The sequence below is a fragment of the Galleria mellonella genome, unplaced genomic scaffold (genome assembly GCF_026898425.1).
Source record: "Galleria mellonella isolate WM207_F2 unplaced genomic scaffold, CSIRO_AGI_GalMel_v1 utg803, whole genome shotgun sequence".
Taxonomy (NCBI): domain Eukaryota; kingdom Metazoa; phylum Arthropoda; class Insecta; order Lepidoptera; family Pyralidae; genus Galleria; species Galleria mellonella.
This window is the reverse complement of record NW_026442160.1, coordinates 1011075-1024027: the sequence shown is the minus strand read 5'-3', so window position 1 is coordinate 1024027 and position 12953 is coordinate 1011075. Positions and strand designations below refer to the sequence as shown.

Below are 12953 nucleotides of genomic sequence, written 5' to 3'. Positions count from 1 at the left end.
TCTCTTTCTATATATATATATATATATATATATATATATATATATATATATATATATATATATATATATATATATAAGACAAAAAAATATGTAATATATATGTCATGAATCACTAATAATCTTTTTTTATATATATATATATATATATATATATATATATATATATATATATATATATATATATATATATATATATATATATATATATATATATATATATATATAGGTATGCTCTCTGTAAGCATTTGAATTTCATGAATCATTAATATTGGTCTTAAATTTTCAACTATTTTTAGATAAATTTATCGTATAATTATGATTATTAAGAATATAAAAGACATTATACTGTAGAATCTCAAATGTTCCTAAAGCAATTAAAGACATATTTTTTAAATGTAATCAACTGTTCTAGTAATCTCTTAGTTTATGAACATAACATGCCTTTTATTGAATATATACCATATTGTTGATGTTTGTTATATTGGAAACAGCATGTATTTGATATCAATAGTTGAAAGCTAATTGAATTTGTTTTACATTGCGCTTCCATAATTTTACATTCCTAACCATAGATAATGTAACTAGTTACTTGTTTGCCATTCTGGGTTGCATGAAAACGGCAATTAGGAAAACGTGCCTTTTTTGTGAAAATGAAAATAAAAAATGGAAAAATCACGATGGTTTCCATGGGGACCAAGTGGAGGTCGCCTGACAGGGTATATTGTTAGCGAAGGGACCTCTAGTCCCCCATTAGTTTTTAAGATTTATGGTAACTAAACCTTCTCCCTGTGCATGTTATAATTGTAAGTGTGCCTATTTGCTAAAGACGAGAGGTTTAGTGTGGGCGTGGAAGGGATCAATGAATAAAGTTGCGATAAATTTATTTTACTATATTATACGGCTTCGGCAGAGAGTTTGTTAGTATGTAATGTTTATATTAACAAAGGGAGTGCAGCGATAAAGCTTGGTGAGTTATTACAATGATAGTGAGCCAGTTTCTGCTGCCTTTTTTGTCACTTTGTCTTTGGACAAAGCTCTCTATAATTTTATGTCATAGACTTAAAATAATAGAGAGCAACTGTGTGGAGCAGCTTTTAATTATCAAATTCATGATAAAAAAAAGTTCTCCATGTATTTAATATATTATTGTGCCGTCTTAAAGTAAATTATAAAATGGCCAATAGGATCAGTCTCCTAAAATTTGTACTATTCCTTATTCTGCTTCAAATTTCTGTATTTGCCTAAGCTCGCTTCCTGAGTAAGCAGCTTACTTCTCGGGTATTTTACTTTGGGCTTAGCGGCATGAGGCATAGTGTAAAAAACAATGTATGTACGTAGAGAAGTATGAATCGCATAACGTGCAAGTCGCAAACGTCGCAAAATTATATTAGCGTTGCAATAATCTCACAATATCCGAATCTCAAAAGCACCAATTCCCAGGTTCTTATATTTTGTTGGATAGTATAGTTCAGTAACGTGTATGAGTGGCTTAATTACGTATGCATGTGTGTTGTTAGAATTATATTGTTATATTTTTTTTTGTCTCTGAAGCATGATAGGAGTTATCTATGCCGCCATCTGCTAAGCTCATCACCGAGTCGGGGAGCCTAAAACTTGCGTAGCCGCAGCCGTGAAAGTAGACCTATGTAAACACCCTTGTTTCTAAGGGTAATTTAAAGTAAAATAAATAGGTAATGTTATGTTGGTGATTTTTTTTTTTACCTTATGCCTATTGTTCCGTCAGCGGAATTGATTTAATTAGTTTTATCGAGTCTTAATTAACAGTCGTGCTGGTTTCGACTGAGAATTCTTAGTTATAATTAGTTTAAGGTAAAGATCTGTAAGCATTTAACATTATATGTTGGGTCAACACAGCGAATTTTTGTATGGTGGTAACGAAAATAACTGTGTTTACGGCCCGTTATCTTATAAAATCTCTGATTATGGTAATATTAATTCTGTCTCACTCTAACGTACGGTGTTGCGCGCACGTTAGCTGCGGATCATTGTCGTATTTGTTCAATCTAGTACATTAAGTACATAGATAAAAAAAAAAGCGTTGTAATTTATAAATTCGAATAAACATTTGTTTTAATATGAACCTCGTCTAAATTAATTGTGGACTTATATTAAACTGTAATTTTATTTCTTATACTTGTCTATGATATTAAAAAAAAAGTTTATGAATTATTTCGTAATATCGCATAGATATTATAAAACTTTATAAACTATTGTGTCAAAATGCGCCATCATTTTTTAAATATATTGTTTTATATTATGGTTGTTTATAATTTAACCTATTATATATATTTATATATTAATTTCTTCTCAAGCTTCCCTGTACAAGTGGCTAATGAATGAGATACGTTTACGAATTTTGTACGTATTTTATGAAACTACATTATCGCAGATATTGTTGTGTTGTTTAAACGCGCGGTAGCGAAAATGTATCTATCGAGAGATACAGTTGCCTAGGAGGCTATCCATTATTGTACTCTTGCTGGGAATGCGTATGGGACCACAAACACATTTTTGAGGATAATATATATTTATCAATAATTCTATTTACAAATTCAGAACCATTATTGTCTGTACAACTGAATACAATAATAATACAGATAGTAAATATATATTTTTTTAATTCATAACTGGCTACATAGTGTCATATAAATATAAGATATAAAAACTGTTTGCAATTTGAGCTTGTTAGCTTTTATAACATTTATATGAAAAAAAAAAACAGGAAAACAACATTTTCTTAAGTTGAAGATTACATTTTCTAAATATCTAATATTCCTAATCGTTAAATGTCAATTTTTCGTTTGCTCTAATTTCTAAAATAACAAATGAAAAATATTTCTGATGCAATTCTACTAAAAAATTTGTTTAAATTAGTCCTTAGAACAATCATTTTGCTGTTTATTTATTTATTTAAATTATGATACATAGGTAACAATGGATTGTAAAACAAGATAAGTCCTCTATGATCAACCCCATCTATCGAGATATATAAATTCGCAATTATATAAGAAAAAAACAAATTATATAAAAAAATAAAAAATGTCACATTTATAGTAAAAAATTATAATATTATGGAAATTTATTACATTTATCTCCAAGGTAATCGTCAATTGAATAGTACTCGTATGTTCTGTTTACTAGGTATTCATACAGTTTAGTTTTAAATTTATGTCATCTATTGTTATCAATTTGGTATAATTGTAATTTATTTAACTTCATTTCTAGACAAATAGAATGGTGTTTTAAAATAGATTCCCTGCAACAGTATTTTTTAACAAAATTTACATTGGAATTTTTAATAACAAAACCTTATGTTTTCTTGAAAGGCTAAGGACGTCTTTAGTGTTACTAGTTACTATGGGCTGCGGTGATCACTCACCATCAGGCTAGCCACATGAAACATTGATTCTATTTTCTATTAAAAAAAAACTTAAAACTACTGTTAACTTCGTTTTGATTACATAAACTATTATATTATAACTATTATAGCGATTGTGAAGTCGAGTAACTTTCTACAAGAAACAGGGAAATTTTTTTAACATTCATATAAACCGAAACATTACCATCGATTCAGTACGAAAGAAGATACTTAGATTATATAGATAGAGCATCGCGCTTCAAAAACGAGTTAACTTTTTGTCAGCTAATTGTCAAATTAGCTGGCTCGTTTTTTTATCAGTGTTCTATATACTTACGAATAAACTGTATCTTGACGTATCTAAGATACAAAAAGATGGAAAAATTATAAAACAAAATAAATATAGAAGTTATAAAGGTGTTTCCTTTACTTACACACACAATGTATTTTGATGTATCCATATTTAATTATTTAATAAATAAAATTAGTTCTTGAGCATTATAAAGGAAATACTCATTATTATTTATCACACAAAATTGTATGCAAGAGTTGATCAGCTTTTCTCTAATCATTTGTATGGAGACACTATCTATATAATCTAGGGAAAGATAATACAAAAGTAGTTTCATGACTACTACATTTTATATCAGAGTTACAATTTATTACAAATTGTATAATTTCGTTATTTCAAATTTATTTCTGTATAAATAACATTTACAATGTATTATATAAACACAATTGTTATGTTTAATATTGTCTATTCTATATATTCAAGTTCAATTTTTTTTTTATAAATAACTAGTAAAGTCACTAACAAAAAAAGTTAGTTAAAAAGTTTAGACACCATGTTCTATTAGAAGTAAAATTTAGTAACTTATAACAAAATGGGAACAAATACTGGTTATAAGATCGCAAAAATTAAGCTATAAATAATTTTTATAGCTTAATTATTTCATAGATTAATTTTCCTATGGTAATTATTTTATTTTTTTATATATCAAGATTGTTCACCGAACAATAATGTTTGGGTCTCAAAAAAACCCGATTTCAGTTGTGATGACAAACACTAGTTATTTTGATTTAAATAAAAACGTAAACTACTAAACCGATTTTGATAAAATTTCTATGAGACCAATCTGTAAGTATATATATTATATATAAAAAAAAAAACCGAATTGAGAACCTTCTTTTTTGAAGTCGGTTAATGAGACAGGGAAAGAGTCTAGAGCGCGTGCTTTCCAACGATGGCCTCGATGTCGCGGACCTCCTTGACGCACGTGTCGGTGAGCACGAGCGGCTCGCCCTCCGTGATGAGCACGTCGTCCTCGATGCGGATGCCCACGCCGCGGAACTCCGGGGGCACCATCTCGTCGTCATCACGGATGTAGATACCTGTATAATACCAGAAATATAAGTTGTATTTTTTTTATGGGTGAAAATGGTATGGTAACCCTGCCTGCGGTAACGGGATACGCTGGCAGAGTACCAGTGAAGGGTCATAGATGAGAATGAAAACAGGCCAGTTAGCCCATCATGATGAATTCATCAGGAATTAACCATGATAGTTACAACCCCGCCTTAGTCGCCTATTACGATACCCACAGGATAGGAAGGGGTGGCTAAGTATTTATATTTATGGGTATTATGTGAGGTGGTCGCCATGTGGTCCCGGCATAGAATAGACCGGCAATAATAAATGTGAGGTGGAGATAGTAGGCACCTGGCTCGACGGTGACCAGCATGCCGGGTCGGACGGCGGCGCCGCGCCGCACCAGTGGCGTGTCGTGGACGTCCAGCCCGAGGTAGTGCGACACGTGGTGCGGACACAGCCGGTATGCTTTCTGTACACATCATATAAAAACACACATTTAAGATCTTCATGCACAAAACTATTCACCATTTTTTCCTTTTTTTTATACAACTTAGAATGTCAAACAAGCTGACGGCCCACCTGATGGAAAGTGGTAACCGTCGCCTATAGACATAAGCAGTACAATGGACATAACAGGGTATATTGTCTCGCCTATGATACCCACCATGCGTTGCCATTCCTGAGGACTCAGATGTCATTCCTTTGTACCCTGTAAATTCACGTCATATCCCACCCTTCAAACCGAAACACAGCCATGCAAACAATTGCTTCACGGTAGAAACACGAATAGGACATAGTACTCAAGCAATCGACTTTTGTACAAAGTCTCCCTCTGGTAGTTCCTTAGAAATAACAGAAATTTTATACAGACAAAAATAGGATAAGCTATGATATCGCCACGCGGATAAAACCTGTCTTTTGATCTTTAATATTGAACGATAACCGCTCTGTGGATGTGAGTTTTTATATGTATATCTTTGTAAAGCTTTGCTTGCATCCTAGAGGAGGGCAAAGGCTACCCGAGCCCCCTAATAAAAGAACAAACACTTCAATAGCTGAAACAGGTTTATTAAAAGTCGGATGTTTTATACAGTCATAAGTAGTAAATTATGATATTTTTATATATTTTTTTTTTTTTAAATGTACTGAAAATCATAACTTTTAAGAAAAGAGCATATTCCTTTTTAAAAAGCCGGCAGCACACCTGCAATGCCGTTGGTGTTGTAGGTGATCATGGGCGGCGGTAGTCACTATCAGGTGAGCCGCATGTTCGTTTGCCCTCTGTGTTGTAACCAAAAAGACCAGAATGTATGGGATTCTATACTTACACCAATAAGCTCATTGCCATCTATGTTTTTGGGCAGTATGCCCTCTTGTTGCAGATGCGTCCCGAGCAGTCGACACATGCTGTCGAATAACTGGTCCAGCGCCGGCCGGTGCTCGCCCAGCAGTTCAATCAGACGTTTCTGGAAAGATTATGGGATTACATTGACCCGGATAAAATGTACAATTTAATGTATTGTTCGCTGTCTCCAGATGGCAATATTTTCTGTTTAATAAATTATGTATATAATATATGACTAATGAAAGGAAATCATTATATCAGCCTTTTACTGCCCACTATTGAAAATAAGCCTACCCTTTGGGAGGTTTTACCAGTATTCGCCACGCTTGGAAGACGGGTTAGCAACCGCAGTTAGGTTTTAGACATGTTTTAAGAGAGATACTGCTGCCCATCTCTTGCCCTCCCTTAGTCGCCTCTTACGACACCCAGGGGAAAAGGGCTGGCCTATTCTATGCCGGGACCACACGGCATATATAATATTATACTTCCTAACAATAAGAAGAACTATGATTATTTTATAATTATTTATTAATACTTTGCTGACTGGGAGTTCCGTCATGGTTAAAATCTTTGGAAGCAAATTAATTTAGTAGAAATAAAAATTATTTTTTTGCTCATGAACGCTTTGTAATCCAAACAGTGTTAGGTCGTAGTAGAAGGACGTACCTGCACGTTAGTGCAATGACGAGTTATATTGCTAGAATATAGGTAGTTTAAGATGAAAGAGGTTTACATTTCCCGTATACAGTCTGCTCATGGTCGCGTGGTCCCGGCATAGAATAGGCCACCACTTCCTTTTCCATGGGTGTCATAAGAGCCGGCTAAGGGAGGGCGAGGATTGGGCATCAGCGTCCCTCCTAAAACATCTTGAAACCCTAACTGCGGTTGCCAACTCGCCTGCCAAGCGTGGCAACTATTGGCAATGTCCCCCAAGGGGGAGGCTTATGTTCAGCAGTGGACAGTTAAAGGCTGATATGACGATGGAAGTGAATATGTTGTTATGTCAAATTGTTTAGATGTCTTACTTATATTAGCTACGTCATTTCCTTTATTTTGTTTTTACTAGATGTGATTTAATTGAGTACTAAATGTGATACTCACTTGTACGTTAAGTACGAGCTCGTACAGTATGCGGTGGTGTTTGGAGAACTTGCCGGACACCGGCCACGTGCGCGATATGTCGGAGTTGTACAGCCAGCGCTGGCTGCCTGCAATACGAACGGTTCATATTGGACTTTGATTTTACTGCCTGTCAGAAACTTGATATAAATTGCCTTTTTCTACAAATATCTTTTGAAGAATCAGTGAAGGCAATTCATCATCTTCATCATCATCACCTTTGATCTCTATCATTGTTAATTGTTGTTATTGTATATAATCTATAAGTATGTGTGTATAATTATATTTGTATGTATGTTTCTACGATATATATTTGTATATGCAAGTAATTTTAATATTGTACGTATTGTACGATACGTACGTGTAATTGTTTATTTGCAATAATTTTCAATTTTGTTCACCATATAATTACATTTCTGTTACGCCAAAGGTTGAGTGGGAGAGAATGCTATATAGTATTAAGTCCGCCTTTTGTACTCGAGATTTTTTTGGAATGTGGTCAATAAAGAATAAATAAATTTGATTTCTATTGATATATTGCTTTAATATGCTCATACTTGCTCACACATTTCACACACATACACACACGCACGGTCGCGCGCATGCTCGAACGTACACGGACGCACGCACGTACATACACACACGGGGGCACACACACACTCACGGACGCACGCTCACACACAAGGACGCACGCACACACACAAGGACGCACGCACGCACACACGCATAGAATTCTAGCGGGAAAATTAGCATAATAAACAGTGGTTTACCCGAGTCAACGAGTAGCATGTCCCGCTCATGCAGTATCTGATTGTTGGCGATGTAGTGTATGTGCGTGGCGCGGGCGCCGCCCGCCACCACCGGCGGGAACGCGAGGTGCTCGGCGCCGCCCTGCCGGCACGTGTACTCCAGCACCGCGTTCACCATATGCTCCGATACACCTATACAAGGGACCGTACGATTCAAACTATAATTAGAGGGGAAAGGGATTGTTAGCAATGGCCCATTTAGACCCCATTACTAACAATCTATGTATTTATCTAGCAATACACCTTATCAGGTCGATCTTCACGCGGTTTCACTTGGAAACCATCGTGGTTAAATCAAGTGGAATTCGTCACGATGGGCTAACTGACCAGCTTTCACCGTCACTTATCATCTCTCACAGGTGGGGCACCAGTGGCGATAAAAGCAGTGTATACCGATAGCGCAGGCAGAATTAAACTATTAACATATTAACATTCAATTACCACTCATTAAAAAAAAACTTCTCCATAGTGGGGGGAAAGGTATTGTTAGTAATTTGGAGGTTAGTCTCCATTGCCATCAATATACCCTGTCAGGTCGACATCCACGCGATTCCCCCTGGAAACCATCCTGACTAATTTATAGTACAACGCCACGATGGGCTGATCTGCCTTTTCATTCTTACCTATCATCTATCACTGGTGCCCCGCCAGCGTATACCAATAGTGTAGGCAGGGTTACCATTCCATTATCATCCATTAAAAAAACTGCTCCATCATTAGGAATATACTCCATTAGGTTGGTGTCCACGCGGTTTACGTTAGAACACATCATCACTATTATATCACCCATTATCTGTTCACTGCTAAACATAGGCCTCCTCTATAGACGCTCAGGTTATGCTACTGGTATTGCAAGCGTTCAAAGGCTACGGTAACCACCTTACTATCAGGTGGGCCATATGCTTATATATACATGTATATGTCTCAGTGCTATAAAAGATTAAACTCACCAGGTTTAGTGCATGCCATCGCCATATTTATTGACTGGGAGCCAATATAACACGTCTCCTTCAGAAGCTCGATCTCAGCGGGCGACTTGATCACCCTTAGGAAGTGTAATGTCCGCTGTGGGTCGGAGAGGGACACATGACCATTATTACGTAAGACACTCGCCACTGTAGAGTTCAAGTCGGGGTTGGCCTGACTCCTATCGTTGTACCAGAGTACCGATGGTTTTGAGGAGTTGAATATCCTGGAAGAAAACCTCTTGTTTAGTTTGATAGCATTATCAATCAAGCAGGTTTCAGCATAGAATTAATTTAAATAAGAGTTTTTTTCTCAATAGTTGCATGTTAGTTATTATAATTGAAAAGAACAAACCTACTTGCCAAGGAAGGTTTCAAATTGTTCGACCGGTCGTGCTTCGTCAACAGCAAAAAGCTGAACAGCAGCATTACAGCCCGTCCGTGGTCCGTCCCAGAGTTCGGCATGACTGTCTTTGTCATGTACAAATAGGATACTCTGTAATGTGTTCAATAATGTTACCAATTGTAAAATGAATTATTAAATTCAACTTATAATTGGTGATAATAACATTTTATTACTTTATTGTTAAGTTTTATAAGTACAAATTATATTTTAATGTAATAACTAAGCTATTTTCTCGATATAATTACAAGTTAAATTCATAATTATTAAGTTTTATTTATTCATGAAGCTCACCTTATAATTGCTTGTCTGTGCTGGTTTCACTAATACCAGAATTGCAGACGGTTCTAGGCAGCCCGTTAAGTAGAAAAAGTCAGAATTTTGTCTGAACACATACGGTATTATATCAGACATGTACTGTTTGCAAGCCGCTGGTATTACAATCTATAATATAGATATGGCAATGTTTAAACCTTGTTGCTTTTGTAGGTGCACTTAAAACATGTTAAATTATTAATGTATGTAGTACAAAGCACATGTAAATGCACACATAAACAATCTGTAATGATTTGATGTATAAGATTATTTTATAAAAAATAATACATCAAATACTTTGTAGATACCACTTGCTAAATTTTTAACTAGTTATTACTTCTGACTTTGTTTATACAGGCAAGTTATATTGATTGACAGGGCTACTTTTCCCATCAATATCATCATCATCATATAAATCATTAATTGTTCACTGCTGAGCATAGGCTTCCCCATAAAGGAGACTTTGCCAGTAATTGCCACAGTTGGCAGGCAGATTGGCAAACATAGATAAGATTTTGGTGATGTTTTAAGAGGGTTGCTGCTGCCCATCCCTTGATCATTAAGTTCCTTGAGTTGTCTCTTATGATACCCACAGGCAAGGAAGGGACAGTCCATTCTATGACAGGACTACATGGTGATCAATTTCCTCATCAGTATAAGACATAAAATAAGATAATAAATAATATTATAAACATCACTGATATTTCTAATAATAATCTAACTAACAATTAGAAGCGACTGAGAAATATTTGGTCAGTCAACTCAGGTTAAATACTGATAATATAGGGGGTAAAGGATTATTAGCAATGGAGTTTGACAGCCCCATTGCTAGCAATATACCTTATTAGGTCGACCTCCACATGGTTCCCCCTGGAAACCACCGTGAAGAATTCTTGTTGAATTCATCACAATGGGCTAACTGACCTGCTTCATCCTCACCTATCATTCTTTACTGGTGCCCCGCCGGTGTATACCGATAGTGAGGGTGGGGTTACCGATCCATTAAAAAAAAATAAAAGCACTAGTGTAAAACTTTGATTTAGTTTTTATTGTTACGTTACAATTATTTCAATAAATATTGAGATTTATATGGAAAAAGTAAGGTAAAGATCAGTATTGAATTTTTTTATTATTAGGAAGGTTAATGTGCTGACTGTCCATCTGATGAGAAGTGGAAAATATTTATAAATACTTGCAACACTAAAGGTATTACCGGCGCGTTTGCCAGGGTTTTACAAATTTGTAAGTACGTAATAAACTTACAATGTGCGTTTTATGGGCATTTTGCACTTCTGCCATCAATTTGGTAACAAGCGCGTCCCTCCGTTCCCTGTACTCCATCTGTGTAATGCCACATGTCAACTGACCGGGTGGTATGAGATGAGGGTGTGTGTGGCAAGTCGCCTGCCCAACGACGGCTTTTGGTATAGAAAACTGAGGGACGTCTTTCACTCCTGGCGGATTTTCCACTGTGGACAACCATCTACACCGGTCTTCACTTAAAACTTGCCTGAAAACCCTTCTTCGACCTTTGGACGCTAAAAAACAGAATTGTTTTTTCATTTACAAAAATAGGTCACCGGGTTTCAGTATAAAAACTAAATATGTCGCTACATACCGAAATTTAATGCCCAGTTACGTAAACCATGCATTGTGCGCTTTGTAAGGTTATATTTGAATAATTGGTAGTTGATTATTTAGATAGTTTCTTGGTTAAATTGTTTATTTCATGTCGAAAGAGAATAATTTTGTTTGGGAAAATTTTGGAAAATTTGACAATTGACGTATGGTACATTTCTCTTAATTGACATTGACATTTGTTACGCTTTGACATATTTGACCATTGCTATGTTGCCAAAAAGTAAAAAATAAAAATAAGGATTTGTTTTCGATGCCATTCTTTTATAAATTTTATTACAGACATTTAATATGAGTTTTTTTCGAGAATAATTTATCTCTCAAAAGTCATCCTGTCAAGTCGTTCTCGTGGTTACCTCTGGAAACTTTTTATACATTTAATATTATTAATGTTATATATTTTAGGATTTATTCAATATGATGCCCACGGCCACTTTCTTCCATCGTACCGCTCACCACCAACAGGGAGTTCACCCTCATACCCTACAGCAAAATGGTCACGTACAACACGGATTCAGAGATGTTTTCTCCCACAAACACTCTGGTTATGGAATGAACTGAACGGAGATTCTTCAAAAGAGGGTAAAGAGGTTTCTTCAGGGTTGGCAACGCGCGCGTATTGCAGGCGTTCATGGGTTACGGTAACCGCTTACTATCAGGTGGGTCGTATGCTTGTTTGCCACCTCAGTGGTATAAAAAATTCTTTACTTATGAAAAAAATTGGTTTTTATATACATATCATCATTATCATCATCATTTCAGTCATTATTCATCCAATGCTGGACTTAGGCCTCCCCCATAGACAGCCATATATAAATACGGTCCTAAGCCACCTGCATCCACTGACTCCCTGCAATGCATTTGAGGTCGTCACTCCATCTAGTAGGGGGTCGTCCTACACTGCGTTTGCCTGTACGGGGTCGCCACTCAAGAATTTTTCTTCCCCATCGGTTGTTGGTTCTTCGAGCTATGTGACCAGCCTATTGTCATATGCATATATATGTCATATATGTATAACGGGAAAAGATTATTTCCGATAATTGATTTGACTTTATCCTAAAGTTTTCTTCAAGGAGCGTACGGCACTTTAAACAAACAAACAAACAAACACAGTAAGTTCGTTAATTTCCCGTTATATATGTATATAGACATCGAATTGAATAATAAAATTAATTTTAGATTTGTTTAAATCAATGTCTTTCAAAGCGTAGGCTCCGACCCCCCAAGGGGTTTCTATAAGGGGGTCGCGAAAACTACCTTAGTAAAAAAAAACAAACTAATAAACATAGATTTATTAAGAATATTGTTTTATTTATCATTAATACATTTATGATAAATAAAACGTATGTAAATAATACAAATTAACAAAAAAAAATAAGTGGGGGTCGCGAAATATTTTTTCATACTAGGGGGCTCGTGTCATTAAAAAGGTTGAAAACACTGGTTTAAATTATTTCATTTTCTTAGATTAATAAAATATTTTTCACGAGAGCGCTGTATGAACATTCATACAAACGACATCAACGAACTTCATACGTAAACGTAAAGGAATAAATAAACAAAATTTGTAAAACTTGTTGTTTTTTTTTATACAACTTAGAATGGCAA

General features: G+C 35.3%; 1 protein-coding gene across 1 annotated transcript; it reads right to left on the bottom strand.

Moving 5' to 3' along the window:
* Positions 1-3053: 3053 nt before the first annotated feature.
* On the bottom strand, positions 3054-11501 carry LOC113522692 (xaa-Pro aminopeptidase 3-like). Its single transcript, XM_026908461.3, has 10 exons — positions 11326-11501; positions 10971-11245; positions 9687-9836; positions 9349-9485; positions 8975-9216; positions 7986-8156; positions 7198-7304; positions 6080-6217; positions 5100-5220; positions 3054-4771 (listed from the first exon to the last, which is right to left on the bottom strand). The coding sequence occupies exons 1-10, from the start codon at positions 11357-11359 to the stop codon at positions 4602-4604; spliced, it is 1545 nt and encodes a 514-aa protein (XP_026764262.2). The 5' UTR covers positions 11360-11501; the 3' UTR covers positions 3054-4601.
* Between the last annotated feature and the right edge of the window lie 1452 nt (positions 11502-12953).